Source organism: Cladophialophora psammophila (assembly GCF_000585535.1).
Source record: "Cladophialophora psammophila CBS 110553 chromosome Unknown aczJe-supercont1.32, whole genome shotgun sequence".
In the NCBI taxonomy this organism is placed as follows: Eukaryota; Fungi; Ascomycota; class Eurotiomycetes; order Chaetothyriales; family Herpotrichiellaceae; genus Cladophialophora; species Cladophialophora psammophila.
Window position 1 is genome coordinate 18,260 of NW_006912953.1, and position 25,940 is coordinate 44,199.

General features: G+C 52.3%; 8 protein-coding genes across 8 annotated transcripts; 3 read left to right on the forward strand and 5 right to left on the reverse strand.

Moving 5' to 3' along the window:
• Nucleotides 1-3,076: 3,076 nt before the first annotated feature.
• On the reverse strand, nucleotides 3,077-3,367 carry A1O5_12184 (uncharacterized protein; the record flags this gene model as incomplete). Its single annotated transcript, XM_007752753.1, has 1 exon — nucleotides 3,077-3,367. A coding segment is annotated over one exon (291 nt), but the record flags the coding sequence as incomplete, so codon positions are not given.
• Nucleotides 3,368-4,430: 1,063 nt separating this feature from the next.
• On the reverse strand, nucleotides 4,431-6,554 carry A1O5_12185 (uncharacterized protein; the record flags this gene model as incomplete). The annotated part of the gene is made up of 1 exon (XM_007752754.1): nucleotides 4,431-6,554. One exon carries the CDS (start codon nucleotides 6,552-6,554, stop codon nucleotides 4,431-4,433), a length of 2,124 nt encoding a protein of 707 aa, XP_007750944.1.
• A 5,841-nt stretch (nucleotides 6,555-12,395) lies between these two features.
• On the forward strand, nucleotides 12,396-14,738 carry A1O5_12186 (ATP-binding cassette, subfamily F, member 3; the record flags this gene model as incomplete). The annotated part of the gene is made up of 2 exons (XM_007752755.1): nucleotides 12,396-12,458; nucleotides 12,540-14,738. The coding sequence occupies 2 exons, from the start codon at nucleotides 12,396-12,398 to the stop codon at nucleotides 14,736-14,738; spliced, it is 2,262 nt and encodes a 753-aa protein (XP_007750945.1).
• Nucleotides 14,739-15,405: 667 nt separating this feature from the next.
• Nucleotides 15,406-16,866, forward strand: A1O5_12187 (uncharacterized protein; the record flags this gene model as incomplete). The annotated part of the gene is made up of 2 exons (XM_007752756.1): nucleotides 15,406-15,705; nucleotides 15,757-16,866. The coding sequence occupies 2 exons, from the start codon at nucleotides 15,406-15,408 to the stop codon at nucleotides 16,864-16,866; spliced, it is 1,410 nt and encodes a 469-aa protein (XP_007750946.1).
• A 371-nt stretch (nucleotides 16,867-17,237) lies between these two features.
• Nucleotides 17,238-19,673, forward strand: A1O5_12188 (uncharacterized protein; the record flags this gene model as incomplete). The annotated part of the gene is made up of 4 exons (XM_007752757.1): nucleotides 17,238-17,516; nucleotides 17,566-17,845; nucleotides 17,897-18,606; nucleotides 18,669-19,673. The coding sequence occupies 4 exons, from the start codon at nucleotides 17,238-17,240 to the stop codon at nucleotides 19,671-19,673; spliced, it is 2,274 nt and encodes a 757-aa protein (XP_007750947.1).
• Nucleotides 19,674-20,480: 807 nt separating this feature from the next.
• A1O5_12189 (uncharacterized protein) lies at nucleotides 20,481-22,059 on the reverse strand (the record flags this gene model as incomplete). Its single annotated transcript, XM_007752758.1, has 2 exons — nucleotides 20,481-21,884; nucleotides 21,943-22,059. The coding sequence occupies 2 exons, from the start codon at nucleotides 22,057-22,059 to the stop codon at nucleotides 20,481-20,483; spliced, it is 1,521 nt and encodes a 506-aa protein (XP_007750948.1).
• A 407-nt stretch (nucleotides 22,060-22,466) lies between these two features.
• On the reverse strand, nucleotides 22,467-23,688 carry A1O5_12190 (uncharacterized protein; the record flags this gene model as incomplete). The annotated part of the gene is made up of 2 exons (XM_007752759.1): nucleotides 22,467-23,534; nucleotides 23,596-23,688. The coding sequence occupies 2 exons, from the start codon at nucleotides 23,686-23,688 to the stop codon at nucleotides 22,467-22,469; spliced, it is 1,161 nt and encodes a 386-aa protein (XP_007750949.1).
• A 514-nt stretch (nucleotides 23,689-24,202) lies between these two features.
• A1O5_12191 (uncharacterized protein) lies at nucleotides 24,203-25,030 on the reverse strand (the record flags this gene model as incomplete). Its single annotated transcript, XM_007752760.1, has 2 exons — nucleotides 24,203-24,816; nucleotides 24,871-25,030. The coding sequence occupies 2 exons, from the start codon at nucleotides 25,028-25,030 to the stop codon at nucleotides 24,203-24,205; spliced, it is 774 nt and encodes a 257-aa protein (XP_007750950.1).
• Nucleotides 25,031-25,940: the final 910 nt, after the last annotated feature.

Below are 25,940 nucleotides of genomic sequence, written 5' to 3' on the forward strand. Positions count from 1 at the left end.
GATGAAGATGAAGATGAAGATGAAGATGAAGATGAAGATGAAGATGAAGATGAAGATGAAGATGAAGATGAAGATGAAGACGAAAAAGAAGATGAAGATGAAAATGATTCAAAAAGAAGATGAAGAAGAAGAACTTCTCACGACACTTTGAGTTCCTGAACAATGATGGATTGCTTTCTGTCACTGGATTGCTTTCTGTCACTGGATTGCTTTCTGTCACTGGACTGAAGCCTCAGGTAGGAGTCAAGAAAGAGTGTCGTGGCCAGCACCCACTTCCACCTGCTGCAATTCACTCTCATGGCACCACTTCACTTCACTTCACCTCGCGCTTGGCTTGGCGGATGTCGTCGCCTAGGACGCGGTCTGGTCTAAACACAGACTGACTTGGTCGACTTCACCTGTTTGTCAACCATCCTCACCTCGCGATGTTCTGAGTATATAATCATCATCAGCGCCACCACATGTCAGATCCTCAAACCAATCAATCCACCAAATGCATCAACCGAGGCCTCTCTATAATAGCCTCGGTGCCACCGTTGATCGACAACGAGGTCTGGACAGATCTGGCCAGGTCCAGATCTATTCAACGGATCGCTTGTTGCCACAGTGCAACCAGTATATAGATAGGCAGAGTCTCTCTGAAAAGCCAGAGACTAGAACACAATCAACCAGATAGATTCACTCTTAATCTGTGTATAATAGAAGCGTTGGAGAGCAGTGAAATAGATTGAACTACAGCATCTGGAGATTTTCGAATCCGGCCTCTTCGCGACAGAGGACGAAGAAGCCGACTATGATGATGACGATCTAATTCTCTGTCCTGCTGGAGAACTTCCAGAAGATATGATGACAATTTAATAACAAAGGACCAAAAACTGCCTCTTCATCTTTCTCTCTCCCAAAGCAAAAGGCCCATTCCGCACATGATTCAGAATTCCGTATTTCAGAGTAAGGAAACTGATCATTCGCGATCGGAACCAGGCTCCTTAGAAGTCGTCCTTTCTTCCACAGCGCCAACCCAGAAGCGACGCGAAATCGTTGCCTAAAGGGTACAGCAAACCCTATTCAAGGAATAGTGTAGCGGATTGTGTGTTCGCCCCGGACTGGTGTGCGCGGCTCACGGCCTCCTCGGGGTTGCTACAGTACATACTTGATTATTCCCTTTGTCGTCCTTTACAGTAACATTAGGTACAGTAGGGGGTCGTCGAGAAATCGTGGTGCGTAACAGGGAAGCAGTAAATGCTCAGAGGAAGCAGGGACATGGGGTTCTACCAGAACCGCAAACTAAACGGCGGACAAGGGGAAGATTACTGCCGCCTGATTCTCGAGGAGGAGGCGCATCACACGAGAAAGAAGACAGGATTAGCCGGCCCTCAGATGAGCCAGTCAAGCCTTTGCAGACTGACCGACGACTACGGCGTGTAAAGGCGACAGCGTGTGGAGAAGTGCGAAGTGAGGTCAATGTTCCCCTCAAGGCAGGACGTACCTCATCCAAGCGGACTTCTAAAGTTGTAGAATATGACTAGCCTCTGCTAAGACAATTCTTTCCCACACCTTACGGTGCTGGCACTCTTCTTGTCCCTTCTTGTCCGTCAGTTCGATAAGGCCATTCTCAACAGACTCATTTGATGACCTTTCCACGAGTCAATGCCAAGATGACATTGAGCACCTCAACCCTGATACAGCGCTGTACTACTGTAGCGTTATCAGCAGTTTTGGTGCACGCCTCCGTACTGTACCTCCAAAATCCCTGAGCGGCTCTCAAAAGGTCCATGGTGAGAGCTTTGGAACCCAAATTGAACCCTGGATGCCAAAAGGGCCTCTTCAAGGGCTCGAAGTCGACCCTGAGAGCCCAAAAGGCCTATAGCCGATGTCTAAAGGGGACCCCTGAGCCGGAACCGGCTTCTGCGGTTTTGCATCAAGGCAATGCTCCCTGTGGCTCGCCCAGTGTTCGGGCGCGCTCCCCCGGCGCTCCCCCGTACTCTGCCGTGGCTCTCTCGACGCTCCGTCACGTGCACGATTAAAGCGGCCTCGCTCCGTTTCCTGAACGAACATGGTAATGGACGAAGCACAGTTCGGGGTATATATAATATATATATATATATATATCCATTGGCATGGCATGGCATGGCATGGCATCCGAGCGAGCACCTCGTTAGTTTTAAAATCTTTTTCAGAACCCTTCTGCATGACGCCGCTGTATTAATTGTCGGCAAAGTAGGGAAGGTAAGGAGGGAAGGCAGGAAATACGGAATCGTCCATCTGTATGTACGAGCTACAGTGGGTGGTGGCAATTCGCAATTCGCAATTCTCATACTATGTGCCGATGTTCTGGAGTCTGAGCTGTTTTCTTTTTGAGCCCTCTTCGGAAAAATCCCCCTGGCTCGGTTGAAGCTGTTGAGAGATGTGGTGGACATACAGCGAGCGTAATCGCCTCCTATAAGATGTTTGAGGGCAGCCATCGAAAGAAGGCGGGCTATTGTACGTCACTCACTGACCGCCTTCGCGGCCTTTGCACTTCCCTCTCCCCACCCGCTCGTCCTATAACCTGGAGCCAGACCACTCAGGCTGTGCTGCTCAGGCTGTGCCAAGCCATCCTCCTTCTTCTATCGACTCCCACCTCTGTAAGTCAAGACTCCGTGAACGCCATAATGCAGAACTTGACGCGGAAGTGGATGGCCTTCCAAGCACGAACGCAGCTAATTCATGACGACTGAAACGATTCCGCCCTCCAAAGTAGAGCTCTAGCCCCGCCCTTTTTATTTGTCGTCATAGAAACCTTCCTTCTCAAGTCTTCGCCGCGCCTCTTCCAGAGCCCACGTTTGTATCCTGGAATGGAATGTTAGCAATCGAGGTCCTCTCTCGTAACACATAATTTGGTGTGCAAAACGCCAGAAGGATAGATGAGTAATGTAGCTTCTTGTCCTCGGAATGCATTGTCTTGCTTTCTTTTTTGTCAAGGGGAAGAACTGGCGAAGAGCCAATCTCCATCCGCCCTGTCATCCCTGGCCACTGACTCGCCTAAGACGCAAGGAAGAGGAGGTACAAAATGGAGAATTGGAAAAGACAATACATACGAGGTATCCTCCTTCATGGTATAGGCTGCGACGGCCACTATCCAACTCGCGACAAATACCCACGCAAGGCCCTCCCACCCTTCCTTTTCGTATTTCTCTCCAGGTCTTTGTCCCCATAGCCATCCTCCCGGAGGGTCAAAGTGGTCGTCGTGTCCGTGTGCATCTCCATGATGGCTGCCGTGTGTGTCTTCCCCCCGGTGCTCATTGTGAGCCGTCGTCGCAGTACGGATCGAGGGGCGGGTGAGAGCTAAGCGGGACGAGGCGACGGTGGAAGAAAGGAGAGACGCCGACGGGCGCGCAAGGCGAGAGGGTAAGCGATGCAACATGTTTCTTGGGTGGTGGGCGATGCGGTTGTGGATTGAGCGTTGACTTGAGGTTAAGGAGATGTGCCGATCAAAGGGCACAGCGGCGGTCAGAGAGGTCAACTCGAGGGTCGCAGAGCTGGCCGAGAGATTGTCTTGTCTCGTCTCAGCGTCAAGCAGAGGAGAGAGTGTCGGAGTGGATGATGGGGTCTGGTTTCAATGAGCGGGAACGCGATCGAGGTCTATGTGGTGAGGTCCGAGTTGAGACGTCTCGAGTGCCAAGCCTTTGGAGCTCCACGTTGGAGAGCGAAAAACTCGGAACTACGGCCCTGACGCAGCGGCTGCTTCTCTTTCAGCCGGCGAGATGGAAACAGCCGACTCCAACATCACGGGCGGCTACAGCAACAAGCAGCTCAGGCATGTCATGGGCTCATTCATTCTTTTGTTGCTTGAAACTCTTCGGCGGACTCGGGCTACGGTTAGACCATGTCACTCACAATGGGATGATATACGCACACAAACCAGCACGCCTGTCCAACGAAGTCATTCCAAGGCCTGGACAATGGCCCAATACTCCCTATCACTCATGTCTTGCTCGTTGCCTCTTGCTTCTCTTGTCTTTACGTTGCTTTTTGCTAGTGCGTTCAATGGTTCGTGCACAGAAACAGAGAACTCGAACAAAGGGAACAGCCGACCTCCACCAAGTTTTGCACAGGAGATCGCTGAGACAGCCAAACTCCCCCATGAGAATCGTGAAAAAGCCGTCAACAATGCATATCCATCACAATGCCAGTGCCAAGTTCGTGCAGTGTGCACGTTTCCCTCTTCCAGGTATTACAAAAATCCTCGGTCTTGCTCTTGTCTTTGCCCTATGCCCTTCCCACTTTTTGCTTTTGGTTTCCAATGCCCAACCCCAATGCTGATAACGATATGCGCCGTTCCCATGCATCCAATTCGATAGCCCGAACTTTGATCATAAAGCGCCGTGCCGTCGTACTGTACAGTTGCTGCACAAGAAAATAGAAGGGAACCCTGTTTCGGTTCCCCATCTTCAGTTCGCCTCGACAACCTTTGTGAAGCTCAATGGCTGTGAAATCTCGCGATCAGCCGATGTATCCACCGCATCAAGGTAGCTGTTTGCACTCCTGCTTTTTGGGAGGCCAGGCTTCCTGGATTCTGGAATGGGCGATGAGTTTGGCGGTTCAAATATTTGCCGGAACACCGGCTCCGGGAACTTCGGTGCAGGCCGCTCAGGGCTTAGCGATACACCCTCCGCTTTCCGTACAATCTCTTTCAGTGCCCTTGTAATCACACCTGCCCTCACCACCAGATCTCTCAAGTCCTGCGTATCGAAAGGTAGCTTCTCGCGCTCACGGCCACGAACAGATTCCTCGCCAGGTGAGGCTTCCGCTTCCCTTCTATTTTGGTGAATGACCTGCAGAAAATTCTTGGCCTGCAGACTTTCTCCACGTGGCCGTCCGTAGGGAGATGTTGCTGGACTAGAGATGGACCGTCGATTCATTATTCGTCCCTCTTCGTCTTCGATGGCTCGTTTAGATGGAGGAGTCTCGTCTCCAAAAATGTCCGATGATATCGGTGAAGGTGGCCGAGGCAGAGCTTCGTCATCCTCATTCACCGTGGCCAAATCAATGATGCTCTCTGCATCTTCCCACAGTTGCCGCGAGTGACTTTCGAGGAGCCCAAGGGGAGCACCACGAAGACGTAGTCTCTTAAGCTCTTCGACCAGTAACATGAAATCTCGAACTTGGCCAAATTGTATATGGACACTTTGCTGGCGATCCATTATGGATTGTGGGACCTTCACGCTCCGAATCGATTCCCGGTTCTTCGCTCTATCCTCATCTGTCATCCCCGTTACTCCGTCGCCCACATCAACATCATCGAACTCGAAATCGTCACTCCATTCCTCGCTGACAGGCTTGCTGCCCAATGCCCACGTACCAAACTTAGTGGCTGACGATGGCGTATCATTCTCTGCTAAACTGTCACGGTTGACCGGAACACTCTGACTGCGGAGGTGCATGGCTGCATTGTTTTTCCGTCCAGATGGTCGACTTCTGCCAACATGACTACCTTGCTTGCCATGCACAGTTTGCGGCCGAGGACTGATTCCATTCGACTGATCACTGCCGAATTTAGAGTGTTCCGACCAGTCAAAGATAGAAGATCTCTTGGTAGATTGGTGTTCATCAACGTCATCTTCCGACAGCTGCTCGAAGCGGCTCTGGATTGGACTTGAAGGTACATCCTTTGCCGTCACTTGATTTTTATCATTATTAGATTTGGGGGACCAGTCGATATCATCGTCGTCATCAACATTCATCATGCGAGGGAGTTCTGGTTCCACTTGCCGCGGTCGTGGAAAGAGCTGCGTTGACGGAGGGGAAGAGCTAATGACGAGGGATTCACGATAAGTTCTCTTCGGGACCGGCGTTGAAACAAAATCTTCTGCCTCTGCTCTGGGGCTTTTAACGGGAGTAGATGCCTGGTCTGGACTGAATTCTTGCATCTCGCCATTGGCTTCAAGTCCGCAAATGCCCATACCAATATTAGCAGCTTCTCCATATCCTCCCTCCCGTGAGACGATCGACTGCGTATCATCTAATGTGGCTCGTTGCATCAAATCTTCTAGGCCAGCCGTCTCTGCCGGTTGCTGGTCAACCGACATCTCATCAAAAATCGTTTCTATTTTGGGTTGACGGAAGCCTGAATGACTACTGGCCGTGGCTCGAGTGGCTAGTGAGTCATACGCTGTGTCGCTGTGAAAATCCATCGAATCATCATCTGTAAACACTCTTGTATCATTGTCAGAGCTGACTGTGGTTGGATCCGAAGGAGCGACAGATATGCGTTTTGGTATGGTAAACCGGTTTTGTGGGGGACCGTAGGAAGGAGGGCTCGAAGTGAAGACCGGAGTGTCGGGGGGCAGATCAACTTCAAATGCGGACACGTTCGACATTGGTGATAGATTGGAGAAGGCACCCGACGGAACGATGCTGCCATAAGCTTCATCTTTGTTCAGCCTGACGATTGGGTCGGTGAAGTGGCGTGGGGGAATGCCTTTTCGCACAGAGCCCAATGTCCGGCGAATCTTATGCCGCCGTATCGAGGGTGCCGCTTGTGCATAAGGTAGGTGTGAGATTCGATCGTCCATGTCTGTCAAATCTCGAGGTTCTACGGATCCTCCGAGAAGTAGAGTAGGCGGACAGCCAGAAGGGGTGGAGACAGTCCGAGCACCAGGTTCTCGGGATAGTCCAGACGAATGTCTTTTCCTCGAAAGGCTTGTCTCGAAGAAAGGTCGCCAGGTAGGCGCGTGAGAAATATAGCCAGGGGACTCAAGGGTCGTGGATTCGATTGTCAGAGGTCGGGTGTACGGTATACCAGAGAGCGTTGCCGACCTTTGGTGGCTCGTAGCGGGACGTCTCAACAGAGCCGGAGGAGCACCGTCACCCGCAAGCATTCGCTTCGAGGACGACCGTTTGACCAGCTTATTGGGTTGGTCAAGGTCGTTCATAGAAGGCCGGGAGGGAGCAGGAGAGTCATCTAGTCTCGACGAAGAAGAAGTAGGGGTGCTTCGACTGTGACGGGAAAGACTTGAGATCCGTCTCAACCAGGTAAGGGGAGGTCTCTGTTCCGTTCCGTGTAACGACTCTCTGTGAGATGTCCAAGGTCTTAATATTCCATGCCTGCTAATTGAACTTTCACGAGAGTCTGTGCCCGTACTCTCTGTTACTGCTGAAGGAGTAGGTGTCCGGACAGTCTTCCTCCTCAAGATAGATGTGGACAGTCGCCGTTCCAGTCTCTCTGACAGTACCGGGGTCGAAGTAATGGGCTGGGAGGTATGAGGACGCGGGGGGTGTTGTTGTTCGGGAGAGATTGGAGAATGGGTGGCAGCATTGGAGCCGGGAGCCTTCCTCTTGCCCGGCTTTATCAAGTATGAATCCCCTTCAGAGGTACCAAGTGCCAGTCCGGCAGCGGCAACACCAAGAGTGCCAACAGCACAGAGCTGCATGTGAGGTTCAGTCAGTGTGAGCTGCATAGGAAGGTGTTTGTCAACGAGGGATTCCTACCGTGGCAATGTGCTCTTGTCTGGGTTCCATTATGCTGCCAATGCCAAATGCCCTCGAGGCACCGCAACCCAGACGCTCTGGAGGCTGCTGAAACGAACCGTCGTCATGGCGGGTTGACCATCAGCAGGAGACTTGGGAGGACGATGAGGGTTCTGAGAGGGAGAACGGGTCGTGGATTGGTTGGCTGTTTCTAGAAGACGTGTGGACGCAAGGGATATGGGTCTCCGATACACGCGGGCCAGGAAATTGGGCGAGAACACGCGACTGGTTTGGAATGGGCCGGGTCAAACTGAGAAGGAAGGCAGATCCGGTTGATTAAAAGTCTGAGGCGGGGGAATAGCATAGACACAAGAGACACAAGACACGAACAAAAGCACAAAGGAAAAGGGACAAGGTGTAGAAGAATGAGGCCTGGCGAGAGGTGTAAAGTGTGAACGGACGAGGTGCAATTGAAGGAGAGGAGGATTTGAGGAATCTCAGCTGTAAGCCAGTTTGAGTGGGTGGAGGGGCGCACACAAGGACTTTCCAGGCGGGCGAGGGCCTAGAGTGTTATTATTTGGTGTTATAGGCAATACCCGGCAGGGCCCATGGGTAAGGCTGGTCCAGGGCTGGTGTACTGGCCTTGGCTCATGTAGGTTGGATTTTATCTAGCATGTTGATCTCTCAGTGGCCCATCGACTGGGATGGGGCCGCCCTGGACGCTTGCGCTTTCGAATCGAAAGCCAGCCTTCAGATTGAGTCTGTATTGTCCCGTCGAAGTATGTACCATCACCGTCAGACAAGTCGGTCCTTTTCCCATTGCCATTTCCCTCATGGACCTCCACATCTGCACCGTGTCGGGAGCGGTGTTCTGCTGCGGTTTTGGATAGGAGAGGGTCGTTCAAGCTGCCCATGTCAGTTGCAGCCACCCACCCCAAGGCCCGTCGTTCTGCTGGTCCTGTCGAAAGGGATTCAACGAGGCCAATGCTGCTCATCCGGGTGGGAATCCCCAGCCGGTACCGTCGAAAGAGGTCTGGAGCACAGGGCAAGAGCATCCATCAGGAACCACACACACCTTCACGGCGTCTAAACGATCCTGGGGCGCTGCCACTGCGTCAAACCCAAGGGCTAGGGCGATTCCGTTGCCGGTAGGGTTTGTAGGACCAGGCCACTCGCTGCGTCCTTTTGCTCACAAATCAATCCGCGGCCAGCTACAGGTGCTGTAACCACATGCTACATTATTAAGAGGTATTGTTGCTCAGCCGCTACTCAACAAGACGTGGTGCTACAATTGTCTATCTTCAACAGTCTAGCTGGGATGGGTTTCGTGGAAGCCAGCATCTGAGCAGCAGTCGGGGGCAAAATCATCTCCTAATTGAGGTAGACAAGGCAGCTGACGTGCCGGGTTGACAGTGGCTTCCATAGCTCTGTTCTTGAACCAAGGCAATCTGGTCATCATTTCCACAATAACGAGTCATCAGCCATTCCGGGGATAGATGGGAGCCTGAGGTACGGGACGATACTGTTGATCATTGGAGTGTAAAAGCTCCAAACGCACATTGGAAATAGACTTCGTAGATGTGACTACACTTTGCATATGATATCGGCACAAAGAGCGCTCTGGTTCCTAGTACTTGCGTTTTCTGGCGTAGAACTTACTGTGAAAGGACCAGGTTGTTCCCCGTCAAACAGCACATCCATGTTCCAACAACGGCAAAGGAAGCAAGGGATGGCACAGGACCCTGTAAGTTGTGAGCCCGTAAGTTCATTAAACGGCCTTTTTCGGCGCAAAGGCGACCCGTGAAGCTACAGGCGTCATCCTGGTCAATTATGCTGGTATGGCACATGAAGGTTGGGAAAACTCAATTGAGAGCTGGCAAAAGAGCCAACGCCTTGGGTGCAACATTGTTAGTGCGCCCAGCCGGCTTTGTGTCTCCATGCATGGAGGAGACGACGTAAAAGTGCTTGATACCGGCCAAAAAAGCATACTTTGGAGAGCTGAAAAGGCAGATAGCGGGGCGCGTGAGAGTCTGGGAAGGCGACAGAGCGAGAAAGCGAGAAAGCAAGGGTCAAGTGCATTAGCGATGATGCAGAGCATGAAACGCGATGATGAACCTGGAAACCCAAGACCGAGGTGTACGTAAATGGCTGGTCAATCGGATGAAAAAGTATCAAGACGGATTTCAGTGGGCTTGATATGGCATCCGATGACTCGCTAGCCACGCATTGGCCGACACTATCGCTGAACGAAAGCAGTCACCGCTCGCATGGCACATGCGGCTAAACCAACACTGCTCAGAAGCCAAATCGAAAAACAAGTTTGCAGACCCCGAACAATAGTGTTGTTTGTTTGTTGTTCGGTTGCATAAGGCCGATCGCGCGGTCAGGGCGGAGACACGTCGAAGCTCGTTTGAGATTCTGACAGCCGAGTGGTCCTTAAACGGTGAGGGCAGGCTTCTCGTTTACCAGTAAACAAGGGGTCGTGGCTCCGTGCGGGTCGAGGTCCGTTAGCTGGTTCCTCCAAAAAAGGGAACTATCCAGCGCCATGATAGGTTGGGGTCTCGAATGACGAGATGTGGATGTTGATACGCTCAAAGTCAGATCTCGCGTCGCGTGCCAGTCAGCCTAGCTCAATTCGGTCTTGATGCCACACAATTGGTGAAGCTAACCGGCTGGTAGTTCCTTGTAAAATCCGTGTTTCTTTCGACCGACTGGTGGGATCCAGAGGTGCTTCTCAGTTGTCACACATCAGCCTAGGATGACGTGACACTTGTCAGACAATGCCATTCAGTGCTTGAGGGACACAGGGGGGAGATGGATTTCTGGAAGGACGGCAGCCGCTGATTGACCGTTCATGTTGCGTAGAAGTGGTTCAAGGTGGCTGCTCGAGATCTTGTCTGGACGAACCAATGTTGCCTCAGAGCTGTCATTAGCCAAGTTGGCGGGGGGCCCAGCCGCTCACAGGATCCAATCCTACAGGGTCAGCGGGACCATAATAAAGAATGCTTTTGCACCAAGGGGAAGGTCTTGGTTTGCAGGGTTTGCCTAACAAATTGGCCAATGCAAAGTTGGTGTTTGTGTGAACCAAAGCGTTACATGCTATAGCACTCCCACAGGATACCAGCAACTGCGAGTACATATGCAATCGACCAGGCCTCAAAAGAATTAACCACTGAAAATTTGCGGGGCCTTACACGCCCAGCTCGGAAGGTCCGCTTGACATCAGAGTTTGCAGAGGAACAAGAGGTGGCATGATGGGCGGTCCATGCGTCGATGACCAGGAAGCTCATGTCCGAAACAGGCAGAGAATCCCCACTGCGGCAGGCGTTTCACGCATAACTTATACGAGAGCATGGGTAGGAAGTCCGACCGTGAAGGACCCTCTGGTGGTGCCTATGAAAAAATTTGTCTCTTGGGGACCGGCCAGCTGCAGGGCAAGATGACATATTGTGAAACGTTATTTCTGAACCCATCAGCTTCAAAACAAGAACACCCTGGTCCTACCGGCAAAATGACGTGCCCCACGGAGGGGTATGGAGGCGTTGAAAATACGTAAGTAAGTAGGAATCATAGCTAGATTCGGGCGTTGTATTGAACGATGTAATAATAATACTCAGCAGATGTATGTACTTACTAGATATCTCAGAGAATCGCTTGAAAACGTTGATCATTTCCCTGGTGAAATGGTAGCTTGGGTTCTCTAGCCGCTTTGCGGTATCTTCTGGTATATTGACGCCAGGTCAGTTTCGCCTGGATCGTTGCTTCTCTCTTCTATCATGGTGAGGCTTGCCTGGAAACTGTCAGTTGCAGCACTGCAGGATTTGGTTAACGCCGGTCATCCGCGCTGCTGACTACTGCAAGACGCTGGTGATTTTTAGCGAGGCATTCCCTGCTTTAGTGTGGGTGCCAATGGCTTTCGTTGGGCGTCTTTTCCGGACTCATGGGGCACGCTTCTTTTTTGACGTGGATAGGTGCCGTCTTGCCTTTGGGGGTCTTCGCTAAGCGCTTCAACTTCCCCGCTCTCTGAAACCCAAAAAGCATCTCCACGGCGGAAAAAGCCAAAAATATGACGAGTAGCTCTCTTCATACGACTCAGTGACGTGGGTACCGAGTATGGCTGCAGGCATTGCGAGGACGCTGTGTGAAGATGGTTCTGTGACAAAAGGAAAGAGAACCTCACGACCGTCCAGACTGCGCTGGTACGTGCTGGAAGGGATGGCGCGCTGTGAACTAGGACATATCTGGTATAGACTGCCAAGGTGGCGGAAATTTCGGATTTAGCGTCTGGTGGCACTGCGCTGCTTGCTACTCGCCCTGGAGAAACCTCCCACCATCTAAAATTTTGTTAATTCCACCACAACTAACGATCGTCCTTGTCCCTTAGGTAGGCCCCGAGCTGAGACCTTTGGAGAAGATACATCATCCTACAAGGCCCCAAGCGCTATCCCGAGGGCTCTACCAAGTACAACAGCCCCTTTTCTTCGGAGAGCTCCGCAATCCATCCGGCATTTGGGCTGGCCAGTGGTTTCGCTTTCCTCGATTTCTGTCTTTCAGGCCTTCCGAAGAGGCAGCCAGAAACAGTGCGGAGAAAGACGTGACAACGGGTCCGTCAACGCGACAGCGTCCCGCCTCTCGCCTCCCACAGTCCCTTGTAATTTTAGCCACGCTTCAACTTCGAGCAGATACGCCGCAGACGACAACTCTCTTTTACCCTCCCACTCCGCATTCAGCTGTTGGAACTGGTCCTTGCTCCCATATCCGAAACATCTAGTGCCATTCCACTTAGGCTGACGTCCTCCGCAGCTTTACTCAGTTCTCTGAGATCACCATCAGTGCCCGCCTGAGATTGCGTAAACAAACCCCCTGTTGCCCCATATCAACGCTATCGACCGAGGTGGCGCTCTATTGAAAACGCCTTGGCGTTCCTTGTTGGCATCCTTGCAGTTATGGAAGCTGAGATCCAAGCGCAAATCCCCAGCATCGACCATATCCTTTCGGAATACTCCGTTGTAAGTCACGGGAGGCGAAACCCAGCCTTGTTTCATCCATGTTGTACCCTCTGCCTGGTTGTGTTACTGACTAGCTCCCAGGGATATCTTAATCATGCTTCCAAACTCTATTTCTCCGAAGACGATCCCTCTGTCCAATCTCCCCTGGCTGAAGCTCTTGATACTGTGACCTCTCTACTCGTGTCTGCCTCAGGAAACTTTTCTGAGCAGAATGAAGCTGCCATTCGCAACCTAGTCGAAAGATTCATCGCGAGGTTAAGCGAGGCAAATGGCATCGATCCTGAGCGGCGGCAGATGCCGTTTACGGCCAAAAAGCTCGAGCAGACCATTCAAGTCAGCTCGCAGCGGAATATTTCGTCTACGCTAGGGCTGACGAGCGCAGGCGTAGATCTCGAGGCCACCAATACCCGCAAGGTAGAATCAAAGGTCGACAAGAGGAAGCTTGAAAAGGCCGAGCGGAAGATTCGTGCCAAACAAGACAAGAAGGTCATGAAGAATGTCGAGTATGAGGCGTCAAGATTGCTGAACCAGCCAGACCCCACCCAATCATATGAGGAGTTCTTTATGACGGTCAATCCCCTGCAACTTGGTGCTGATGCTCAGTCGAAAAGCAAAGACATCAAGGTGGATGGAATTGACGTGTCCATTGCAGGAAAACGCATCTTGACCGACACATCCTTGACGTTGGCATACGGCCGGAGGTACGGCCTCGTCGGTCAGAATGGTATAGGGAAATCCACGCTTCTGCGTGCTTTGAGTCGGCGCGAGGTCGCCATTCCAACCCATATATCTATCCTTCACGTCGAGCAAGAGATCACCGGAGATGACACCCCAGCTCTTCAGGCAGTGCTCGACGCCGATGTCTGGCGGAAACACTTGCTTGCCGAGCAAGATAAGGTCTCGAAGCAGCTCGCAGCTCTTGAGGCCGAGAGGTCGAAGATGGCCGACACCTCGAAGGATGCCGGGCGGCTGGACAAAGAAAAAGATGGGCTGGACACTACCTTGGGTGACATCCAAGCCAAACTGGCCGAGATGGAATCTGACAAGGCCGAGTCTCGAGCCGCTAGCATTCTCGCGGGTCTAGGGTTCTCGCCGGAACGTCAGCAATTCGCCACCAGGACATTCTCAGGCGGTTGGCGAATGAGGCTGGCCCTGGCGCGGGCATTGTTCTGCGCACCAGACTTGTTGCTGCTTGACGAGCCTTCCAACATGTTGGATGTCCCATCGATCACATTCTTGTCGAACTATCTGCAGACATATCCCAGCACCGTCTTGGTGGTCTCACATGACCGTTCCTTCTTGAATGAAGTCGCTACCGATATTATTCATCAGCATTCAGAAAGACTGGACTATTACAAGGGGGCCAACTTTGATTCGTTCTATGCTACCAAGGAGGAACGGAGAAAGAACGCCAAGCGCGAATACGAGAATCAAATGGCGCAACGGGCCCATCTGCAGGCCTTCATCGACAAATTCCGATACAACGCTGCAAAGTCGTCCGAGGCGCAGTCACGTATCAAGAAACTGGAAAGGATGCCGGTTCTGGAGCCCCCCGAGGACGAGTATACGGTCCACTTCCGGTTCCCAGATGTGGAAAAACTTTCACCGCCAATTATCCAGATGTCAAATGTCTCTTTTGGCTATACAAAGGAAAAGCCGCTGCTTCACAGCGTGGACTTGGACGTTCAACTCGACTCCAGGATTGGTATTGTGGGGCCCAATGGCGCCGGCAAAACAACGGTGCTGAAATTGTTAATTGGACAACTTCAGCCCACCACTGGACTGATCTCGCAGAATCCTCGTCTCCGCGTCGGATACTTTGCACAGCACCACGTTGACGCCTTGGACATGAACACGTCTGCGGTTGGGTTCATGCAGAAGACGTACCCGGGCAAGACCGATGAAGAGTATCGGCGACATCTCGGAGCATTTGGGATCACGGGAATGACTGGGCTACAGAAACTCGAGCTGTTGTCCGGAGGCCAAAAATCCCGAGTAGCATTTGCTTGTTTGTCCTTGACAAACCCACATATCCTGGTGCTGGACGAGCCGTCGAATCACCTGGACATCGAGGCGATGGACGCGCTTTCCACAGCCTTGCAGCAGTTTCAAGGCGGGGTTTTGATGGTTAGTCACGATGTGACGATGCTACAGAACGTCTGCACCAGTCTATGGGTCTGTGACAAGGGCACTGTCGAGAAATTCCCTGGCGACATCAACGCGTACAAGAAAAAGATCAGTGCGCAAGCGAATGAGGCTGGAGTGGTTCAAGCACATTGATGAGGATACGGACAATACGAGAGACAGAGATCATAGAAATAGTGATGAAACACGGAAGCAATGGCCTTGCTATGGCACCGGGCGAATTCCGCGAATAGATCTATATCAATCCTTCTCCTTGTGACGCGGCTGTGGGGCTTGTGCTCCGGATACTTGGAGTTGCCGGGCAATCAATTGAAGGGCGCTGTTGTGCTACCACGTATGCATATTGAACAACAGCAATCCTGTATACTGTTTAGTTGATCGCTGATTGTTGACTCCAGGTTAGGTAGGTGGTATTGGTGGTACATAGGCTGTACAATGAAGCATATCGGATATGGCGGCATCAATGTCCGACTCGCCACTGGCGTCCAAGATCGATGTGGGTCACCATCCTACGCACCGTGATCCTCCCAAGATCCTTCCAAGCTTCTTGGCTTCCAGATGCATGAAGATGCAGATATGAGATCATCGACTCGTTGTGACAGACACTGGCGACAACCCCTTCCGTTGTGCATATAGATCCAAGGCAGGACCTGCATCGCCATCATGGGTCTTTCTTCCGCTGCTGTCCGCAAGAGGCGTCTCCTCCAACTTCGCCCTCTACACCCTCACTGAAGCTTGGTTGAGCGGCGCCTAGCTGTTGACAGTGATATCTTCCCTGGTTTCACAAACCCACCTGAAAATCATGAAGACATTCTTCGTGGCAGCGGTGACGCTGTTCGCCGTCCCCTTCACCGTCGGGCAATCATCCTCTAGCTGCGGTCTGGCACCCTCCGGCTCCATCCAACCCTCCCTCGCCTCCGGATACCGCATGCAGGTTGTTGCGACCGGCTTGTCCAAGCCTCGCGGTATACTCCTCGACAAGGCTGGTAATCTCATGGTTGTTGAGCAGGGAAGAGGCGTGATTTCGGCACATACCCTGAACGAGGACAATGCGGGCTGTGTCTCTGTTGGCATGTCTACAGACGTCACGTCAGCGTTAAGTGTGAGAGCATTTGTTGTTGCTTGATGGACCACGGGAGCTGATATACCATAGCTGAATCATGGCATAGAGTTGTCCAACGATGGGAAAACTCTCTATGCTTCCTCTTCGGACCAGGTCTTTGCCTGGCAATATTCCCAGTCGTCGAGGACCGTATCGAATCGCACTACAATCGTCACCAACATGGCTGGCACGGACCACACCACTCGCACCCTGTTGCTCTCCAAGAAGGCCCCAGGTCTACTTGTGGTGACCAGAGGCAGCACCTCCAACATTGACTTGGCAGCTGCAAGCTTGAGTTCGGGTCATTCTCAGATCAAGGCGTTCAATTTGACTAATCGGACCAGCACTCCTTATGATTTCAGCACAGCCGGGCTACGACTGGGTTGGGGATTGAGGAACGATGTTGGCATTGCAGAGCATCCTGTTTCTGGAGGAGTGTTCTCTGTAGAGAATTCTGCCGATCAAATCACCCGAATGGGCGTCGACGTCCACCAAGATAACCCCGCGGAAGAGTTAAACTTCCTGGGGTATCTGAATGGCACCCATTACGCTCACCAAGGCGGCAACTTTGGCTATCCATGGTGCTTCTCAGCATGGGCTGTTGAGGACCTGCCAGACCATACCAACTTGACGGTTGGCAGCCAGTTTGCCATAGACGCCAGTCCTGACTCCAACAACCAGAATCGGACTGATGTTTATTGTGCGGAGCAGTTACCTGCACGTTTGGTCTTCCAGGCTCACATGGCCCCTCTCGATATCAAGTTCAACAACAGTGGCACGGAAGCTTGGATTACCTTCCACGGCAGTTGGGACAGAGACACGCCTACTGGGTATAAACTGAGTGTTGTGGCGTTCCACAACAGTGGCCAGCCCGTTGACGACCTTCAGAGTAAAACAGCTGCTCGTGATATCTTTGCTAACGCAGACAACTCAGAGTGTCCTGACGACTGTTTCCGACCTGTTGGCATGGCAATTGATGATCGTGGCCGAATCTTTGTGTCGTCGGACGCTTCAGGCGAGATCTATCTCATTTCAAAAGTGTCAGGGGGTAATGGGTCCTCGTCCTCTCCGAGTTCATCGATTGCAGCGTCCACACCATTTTCCCTATGGCCCGTTGCGTTGTTTTCATGCATTGCCATCATAGGTGCCCTGGTGATATGATCTGTCGGAAATATAGAGGGAAACGTTATACATGAGATCACAATTCATTATCTGCATTTTGGGCGAAGCGGGTCGATCGGCCATGAGCGAACACGAGGAGTTACATCAATTTTTCAAGAATACAATGCCACACCTTGACACGTTGCAGATGTTCACTTCACTTTTGACACTGACGACTCCTTCAGACTAACATTCGATCTACCCTTTGGAGCAGTTAGTTTCAGTGTGAAGCCGCTTCTGAGGTTCATTACACACTCACCCTGTGCTTTTTCTATCTCCTTTAGGGTGACCTCTCTTCAGCGTGGTGGCTCCCGAAGCTGTTGATTGTTGACGGCCCTCGGTGTCGGATCATGGATTTTCCGACAGTCGACATGGCTTTCAACAGCCTCGTCGACGCCTCCGACACTGTCCTCTCTGATCCACCCACAGAACTTGACGATATGGACTTCGAAATTGAGCAGAACTTCGACAAAATGACACTCGCTTGGCCTCTTCCGAGGGAGGGTCTGAAGCGCAAGTCAATTTCGCGCTCAATCATTTCTGATGATTCGATGAGTGACACTACCGGTGTGGAGGACAACTGGTCTCTGTCAAAGAAGCCCAGACTATCTCTTCATGTCCACAGCAAGTTCGAAAGCGTCCCAACTGAGGTCAGCTCTGAGAGACTTGAGCGTGACACTGCCTCTGACCAACTAGCAGATCCTAAACGAGGTTGTGTCATTTCTGCACGATGATCAAGATCTCTTCAACTTGACGTGCGCCTGCAAAACCTTCGCCAACGCTCTTATTCCACCTGAGTCGGCGGCCTGGCGCCAGCGCTTCAACTCTGTATTCGACTGGCCGTTCATTGATCATTCGACTGAGTTCGCTCCAGCATATCAACTGCGGAAATTCGTGCTCAAACATTTTACAGAGTTTACCGACCCAGATGACGAGAGACTGCTGGTTCAATTGGAGGTTGTGAGGGACATGGTCTTGGGTAAGTTCACGTTGTGCTACACAGTTCCGAGAAGCTCATTTTCCGGGGCAGAGGCCTACCATCAACCCCAAAAGCATCTTCCTCTACCGTCGACATCTCCCAATCTTGCGGCATTTGCATCTCCTCACGACTCACCGTGGATGCGAATGTTTCTATCATGTCCTTTTTTTCCCAGTCGCAATCAACGATACGGCCAAGCACATCCACTCTTCGATTCATTACAGCTGACCCTATCACATCTGCTGCTGTCACCGGCCTCCCAGATGGCCCATACTGTGCGATCATCGAGGACGAACTATGACCTGGCTGTTGTGTACGATTGGGGTCAACCCTTATCTCTTCTATATCGCAAATTGACACATAAGATTGCGGCGTCAGTCATGTCCAAGGCAAGGGGGAAGCCAAGTAATTTGAGATCGCGCCGCAGACTGCCTCGCAAACCCACCAAGCCGACGCACGAGCTGGACACCTTTGCGTTGCTTCATATTCGCAACTTCTGGCATCGTCATCTGATCGAAACAGGAAAGGGTTTTGGATCGACCGACATGGCTGAGAACACATATGCTAAGATGGCAAAGGAGCTCATGCGCCATGGGATCACTCCAAAGAAATGGGAAAGGCCACTGAAGGAAAATTCATTGCTACAGATTCCCACGGAGTGGTACGGACACTATTCGACGCTTGCTAACTGGCCAAGGAAGCGGCAACAGCTGGAGGAAGTACAAAGCCTCGCTGAAGATTGGCAGGATGTTGACCCTATGGTGAGTGATATAGACTCATCATTCCCTGAATAGTCGGTGCATGGTACTGAGTACAGGATCAGAAACTTGATTTCGCCATCTCCACGGATAATAATGTCGATGGTTTCTGGGCTCCCATTTTCAAAGGTATTCCAGCTTTTCAGAAGACGATGCCGGAGCTCACATCCTCTCAATGCATCTTCATCCGAGGACTGGCCTACTTTGTACAAATATCATCTCCTAGCAATGTCAGGAGAAGTTCTGACCCAGTGTCACATGCCACACTCACACTACCAGCGGTGTCACGGTTACCCAAATATCACCCTTACTTGGGCCTGCGTCTTCGGGGCGTCATACACTCCATCCCTGCCCAACCGCAGCCGACGGAGGACCTGGACACAGACTACAGTATTCCAGGTTTTAATCGTCTTGTCATGATGCTCTACAAACCTTCAAAACGCTACCTAATCCAGGTCCTCGAGCATGCAGAGGAAGAGTATGGTGATACGTTTACAACTGCCCTTACGACACAGATGATACAAAATAATGCTGCCGCCGGTGCAGGCACAGCTACAACCCTTGATCCAGTCGAAATCGACGCCGGACTCGATAACTACCTCCGCTCTAAACTCCTCTCAAACCCTCTCTGGTGCGACGGCTCCAAGCTCGACAAAGTCGCTATCGAGGAGATGGAGGAGAGATTCAGACTCAGTGAGTATTTGGACTGGAACGACATTGAGTATGCTTATGCCTACGAAGGCATCTTAAATCCTGGTGGGAAGATCATGATGGGAAGGTGGTGGCGGGTTGCTCTACTGGGCGACGGGGACGGCATGGAGTGGAGCGACAGTTTGGGATTGTGGGACGATGAAGACGAAAACACTATGGACCTGGATGGGGCAGGAAGTGAACAAGGGCAGAACGAAGCTGAGAATTCTCCCGCAGAGACAGGGGGAGCTGGACAGACCTCTGGCGCGAATGGGAATGGAAACGGCAACTCGACGACGACGACGACGACGACGACGACGACGACGGGTGACGGTCGACATCAAAAGCGAGAGCGAGGGCCCTTTATTTTCTGGTGCTGATCAATCCTTGGAAACAAGACACGAGTTCTCAAAGGAGCTTTGCGCTCATTCTTGTTTGGGGTGGGGGGGAGGGATATTCCTGGGATTTTTATGGAGTCCCTAACTGGATATGACAACGGCGAAACCAACATACAACGGAAGGAGACCTTGGGTGACGCCTCAAAAAGCAGAGCAGAGCAGAGCAGAGCAGAGCAGAGCAGAGCAGAGCAGAGCAGAGCAGAGCAGAGCAGAGCAGAGCAGAATATTAGAAGACCCCCGAGCTACGCCGTGGTTTACCTCTGCCTTGATTGAGCTTGACATGTATGAAACCTGATCTGGAATAGAACTCGAATCGGCGCTGCTGGGGGGCGCCAAACCAGCTCACTGACCACACAGTAACGTAAGAGTAATACTTTGCTCTACGTAAGTGATTATATCCCTTTCCCTCACCTCCGGAAGGATACATCTGTACCAGCACCCAGGCTAGGTACGTCAGCCCAGGTATGGAGGTATGTTGTGTATCTGATGGAGTCCTAAGGCTTCATATCGTCACAACAGGACATAGTATGAGACTCTTTTCAGTGCAGAAGGTTGAACCCATTATGCCGGTCCGGGATGATGTGAGCAAGCAAGCGAGCGAGCAAGCCAGCCAGCCAGCCAGCCATTCTCACGCCCACACAGCCGGAAGAGCAGACCGACAGATAGGTCGACAGAGCAGAGACATAGCGCTGAATTTTTGTTTTGGGGACGTGATGTCAGAGTTATTGAGACAATGCGACCTCGAACGAGCGAAGAAGCCATTGATTACGGAGGTAGGTACATAGGTATTTATCTATGGAAGTTGAACCACGTTGAATCCAAGTAGTCGAAATCGCTCGCTGAGATGCGTTTCTCCAGCGTCGCGCCCTCAACACTTCCGCTTTCGCTTCCGCCTTCAACAACAGCTGGGTAAACGGCACCGCTCATCTCAGCAGTGTCCATGGCGGCGCGTTCCAGGCGGGGAGATTGGTCTGGGTAAAGCTTCCCACCGGGGTGGAGGGCTTCGAATTGGTTCTGTGGATGTTGCGGATACTGGTCGTCGTCGAACCCGTACGTCGTATACGGTGCCCGTTGAAGCAGCACTTGAGGGTCGTGTGCAGTCACTGCGTCCGGAGAAGCTTTCCACTGGGGCGCACTGGCGGGAGGATAGTCCCACGACCCGGCGTAGCGGTGCTGCGCGTTTATATGTTCTTCCGCATCTTCTGACCACGCGTCGCTGGTGTTCGTCGGGGCGTAGACGGCGTCCATGTCTGGGAATTCAAAATGCGAGGTCTGGCTATTCGTGGTCGTCGCTTCGACGGGTGCCTGTCGAGGTTCTTGCACCCGCGACGGCGTCGACATGGACGTCGATCTGCCGGTTTCTTGTAGTTCATCGCCCTGGACCTCGACCTCTCGATCCCTTATTTTCCGCATCAGCTGCAGAAACTGGCTGTTTTGGAATTTCTCGCTGTTATCGTGTGACACACTTGTGAGAAGCTGGCCTGCAGTGCGGGCCAGTTCATCCGCGTCACGGGTGTCTTGTTCTGCTGTGCGTTCCGTTTTCTCGCGGTAAGCAATAGCATCACTCCCTATTCGTGCGGTTTCTCCTTGGTCCAGTCGTTGCACGTCCGCGTTAGAGATCATGGCATCAGGATCTGAAGAAAGTCTTGTTGCGCGTTCTTGGTCCATCTCTTGAGCGTGGGCGAAGGCGTCGGCGAAGGCGGCTTCGAAATCCACGTCGGAGATGTGTACCCTTTGTTCCATACTCATCATTGTCGACTGCTGTATTTGTTGCTGTTGTTGGAAACCCCCAGAGTATGATTGGTACATGGGCTGCGAATGGTCCATCATCGACTGCTGGAACATGCCAGCATTGCTCAACACTGGACCATCCCGCACTGCCTGCTTCCCTTGCGCAACCGGCGTACCCGCTCCTGACCGTTGGCGCATAAACTCGTTCTGCCATGCGCCGAGCGTTGTTGACTTGATGAGCGGTGCTTCAGTGCGAAATTGTCCCGCCGGCACCGGTTGTTGCTGGGATATGGATAGCTGTTGAAAATCGGCTGCCCAGCCTGGTGCCGGAGCAGGAGGGCCATGGCTTTGCGGGTGGAATAAATCGGGCTGCTGGAACTGGAACGGCTGCGGCGTGGACGTCTCAAAGGCATGGAAGTCGGCGTCGAGAGACCCGGCTCGAGGGTCGCGGGTGCGAAAGCCCTGCAAAGAACCAGAAGTCAACAGCGGACCGAGCAATAGAGCGGGAAGATTGACTCACCTGGCCAGGCGACTGTCTATTACCGACCAGACGGTCCTGCTGCAGCGTCCGGTCTACCTGGGTGTGTTTTTGCAAGCTCTGAAGCGGGTTGGAGGGCCCGCAGAGAGCGTCTGTCATTGTGACGAAGTGGGGGGGGGGGGGGGGTGGTAGGGTCAAGGAGAGATGTGAGTTTGCCTGGTGAGAGGCATGTCTAAATAAAATGTGATAACAAGACAGGATAAAGATCGGGATTCGGGTCGCTTTCGGCCGCAGACAAAGACTGGCTTGACGTATTGTATGTATTGTAGGCGAGTGTGGTGGTTGATGAGCAATTCACACACAGTTCGCCATCGAGGATTTGATGCCGAGGTCCAATACGGATCAGGCTGCGGGAAATTATTTACCCTGTCAAGCCCTGTGCAAGCCTTGTGGCAACCGGGGCTGCTGCCCGACGAGGCTGAAGTATCGAAGCGACATGGGAAGACGGTCCCCGTACTGGGTACGAGGTTCTCTGCATATGGGTAGATGTGGCCATGGCTGCACGCTCACTGCCCGCCAACCCACCGCCAGATGCCCTTGGTCTCCTCCCTCCTGATGTCCATCCCGGCCTTTGCCAGTAGCTTCTCCGCCTGCCTCCATTCCCCCAGCTTGAAGTATCTAGGCTGTCGTTCGATGCCTTCTGCCTGCTCTTTCCTCCTAAGCGCCCGCTGTTCTTCCTCAATCTTGTGCTTTTCCCTACTGGCAGTGCTCGTTTCGCCCTGCTTAATGGCCTCAGACACCTTGTGCCAAACCCGCCTACTTTCTAACGGACCCTGCTCCTCCAAAGGCTTGACCACCATCGCCGGGAGGTTGCGTGCCGCCGCCGTGTCCACCACTTCAATCGGTCTCCTCGCTGAATCGTAGATGGTAAACGCGCCGCCCACCCACTGACCTCGGACGGTAAACAGTGGAGAGCCGGCATGCCCTTCATGGTAGAGCTTGGCATGAAACGAGTTCTTCTTCCCCCTCAACCACGCTCGGCCGGAATACTCGATTTCGGCCATGATGCCATTGCCGCCAACAATGTAGTTCCTGCCTTCGATTTCTGGGTAGGGCGGCGGAGGAATCAGTCCTTCTAGACGAAGGCCTGGTAGGGTGACCAGATAGTCTTCGTCAAAGGCATCCAGGTGGAGCAAGACATGTCCAATTCGGTCAATGCAAGGCCTGCCCCTGAAGTATGTTTTCTGCCGATGATAGCCTTCCAATGTGACCTTGTACTTTTCATTTCGAATGTGATATGCCGTAATTGGCGGATGGTGACTGACCTGCTCGACCACAAGCTCTGTCTTTCCATTCTCCCCATCCTCCCGGTGGGCCAGAAAAAGCTCTCCAAGGATGGCGTTCAAAGGTTTCCTTTTCATCCCACGCTGCTTGGACCATTCCGCCCGAAGAGTGCTCAGATACCATTTCAACACTGCAAGGGCACGAAGGACCTTGGAGCCCTCCTTCGCTGGCGCGACAAAGAGGTATGGATCTTCGCACCAATAAGATGGAAACTCCGTCAACGATGTCGGGCTGAGGATGAAAGCCGGAGCGGTGATGGCGGATAAATCTCCTCCGAAACCTCGCAATGACTAGATCTAGCATTGGTACCGGGTACGCATTCCCACGCAATTGGTTCTGGGTTCATGTTACCTTGATAAATCCGAAGAATTCAGCCATTCTCCCTGGCGTGAGCGGCGTGTTGTCAGACTCATCATTCTGGTCTTCAAACGTCGTTCCATTCATGATTGCTACAGGCTTGGATTGCGCCTGGGTGATTCCTTTTGCTTTTGGGTCGATTGGTGAACGGCTCGATCTGTCGAATGGAGAGTAGAGATAAGTTTTGACAGAGATGGGTTTCATTCATGAGAACTTAGGGAGCGTAACTTCTCCTGTACAGCCGGTCGTAAATTCCCAGCACAGAGAAGGAGCGCAAGACACTCATCCTCGAGTCTGGGAGATATATATATATATATATATATATCGAGACGCGGCGTGTCTGATATGACCTGCGAAATATGGTCTCGTGCCAGGCAGAAAGTCATTCAGAATGCTGGATGCGGAGAGTCGCGGCGGAGTCAACGAAACTTCGGCGCCGCATCGGGTGCGAAACTCAAGCGAACTTTCCCTCTGGATCCTCCTAAAAATGATGACATTTACAATTCTGTCATCTACCAAATAGCACGCCGTCTATCTAAGAGTATGCATACAGTGTACCAGGACATCACAATGAAGCCAATTGCCCGCACATCTAGGTCGATCAGAATATCCAAAGCCATGCACCAGCCATGCCCATTACAAGTCCTGCAACCAATTCGCTCGCACTCCCACGCACTTCGACTAGACCTGCTGCAGAATTGACTGAAGAGCTTGCACTTGCACTTGCACTTGCACTGGACGAAGCCGAAGCCGTCGAGGTTGTCGACGAGCCAGTCTCAGTGCTGGTTGTGTCATTCACCACGCGGAACCAATTGGCGGCAATCGGTTGTCCCAGACCAGCAGCTTCAGCAAAACCAGACATGTTGAAAGGGTATCTCGCATTCACATCGGCGGGTGGGCTGAATGATATATAAGCCTGCGGAACAGTAAAGTCCTCGGGCTGAGGGTAGAGCAGTAACGTGTATCTGTGCGGTCCATCTCCTGCAGGCGGCGAGGGAGTCAGATACTCCGCGCCGACGGCCGTCGTGGCATTTCGTGCATTTGGCTCAACGGACAATTCGTGGTTGATGCCGACAAGGTTGGGCTGGAAGTAGTGAAGCAATTGAACCCGCGGACCATTCCCCGTGTTAACGTCCTCGTCAACCATGAAGAGCATGTATGTGGCTTCCTCCGTGGCGTTTTCGGGGCCATACACTGTTGGGCCATAGAGAACATCTGCACAAATGTGTTAACAATAGATGTCACATCGAGTCAGGTCCAGACTCATACCGTCTCGGGGCAGCAGAGTGCCCGGTGGGCTAACGCTCGTCGAACTGTTGAGGAAGTCGACACGAAGGTTGGTGTCGACCTGAACGGGGAAATTTGGCGCAGATTGGGCAGTAACGAATGCAGCCAATGTAGATACACCAAGGACCGAGAAGGATTTCATATTTGCAGTTAGATTGGTATCAGGTAGGGATTCTGGTCAATGCCAGCTTCAGAGAAAGGTGCGAGTTGAGATGTTGACTGACATGATCCAGGGCCATATCTTCAAGTTAAGTACTCCTATCGTCTGGGCCATCACTGTGTCTTCGTGGGAACCAGCCTCGAGCCGGTCTGGTACTCCGCTCTAGTTGGCCCTGTTGTTACCGCACAGCGGCTTCGATTGGTGCCTGCATCATGCGCCTCCTCCATATCAGCCCAAGTTGTCTGGCCACGACCAATGTCTTCAGGCGAGCAATCATCCCCTCAGGTGCATGAAACCGTTTGTGTTGCTGACGATAGGTCCCGTGGGACAGGGTTTGGGATAACCAGATTCCGAATATGGGAGCATGGCCCCCATTCTCCACAGCGCTAGACAGAAGAACATTCTCAATCGGGAAGCTCTCTTCGAGAATCGAGATCGACTGCATTATTAAGTCGGCGGGCCATCTCAACAATGATTCGTTCTCGTTCTGCGTAGGTTCTGGAAATCTTGACTGACCTGCGAATAAAACTGTCCCCTTGTAAGGGGCTGAGAATGCCAGAACTTACCCAAAGGAGGTCGAAATCTTACCCCCGATCATCCAGCAGCCAGATACTCGGATGAAGCATAGGTTATTCGATCATTTCGGACCTCCAGCGAGCTCGACGGACTGTCAGATGTACGACGCGCGAACAACCGTCGATTGCAGGGCGTCCTTCGGCTCTATTCGCCGAAACCATTTGATAACCCTGTTGGAACCCGGAAGCGTTCCGTCACTCATCTCGCTTCAGCCCCCTGGATGAGCTGAGCACAGCCCTGTGCTTATTAGTTGAGCACAAGTAGAGCCGCCTGGCTTCTCTTGCTCTTGTGTTGCGTCAACGTTTTGCGTTGGCAA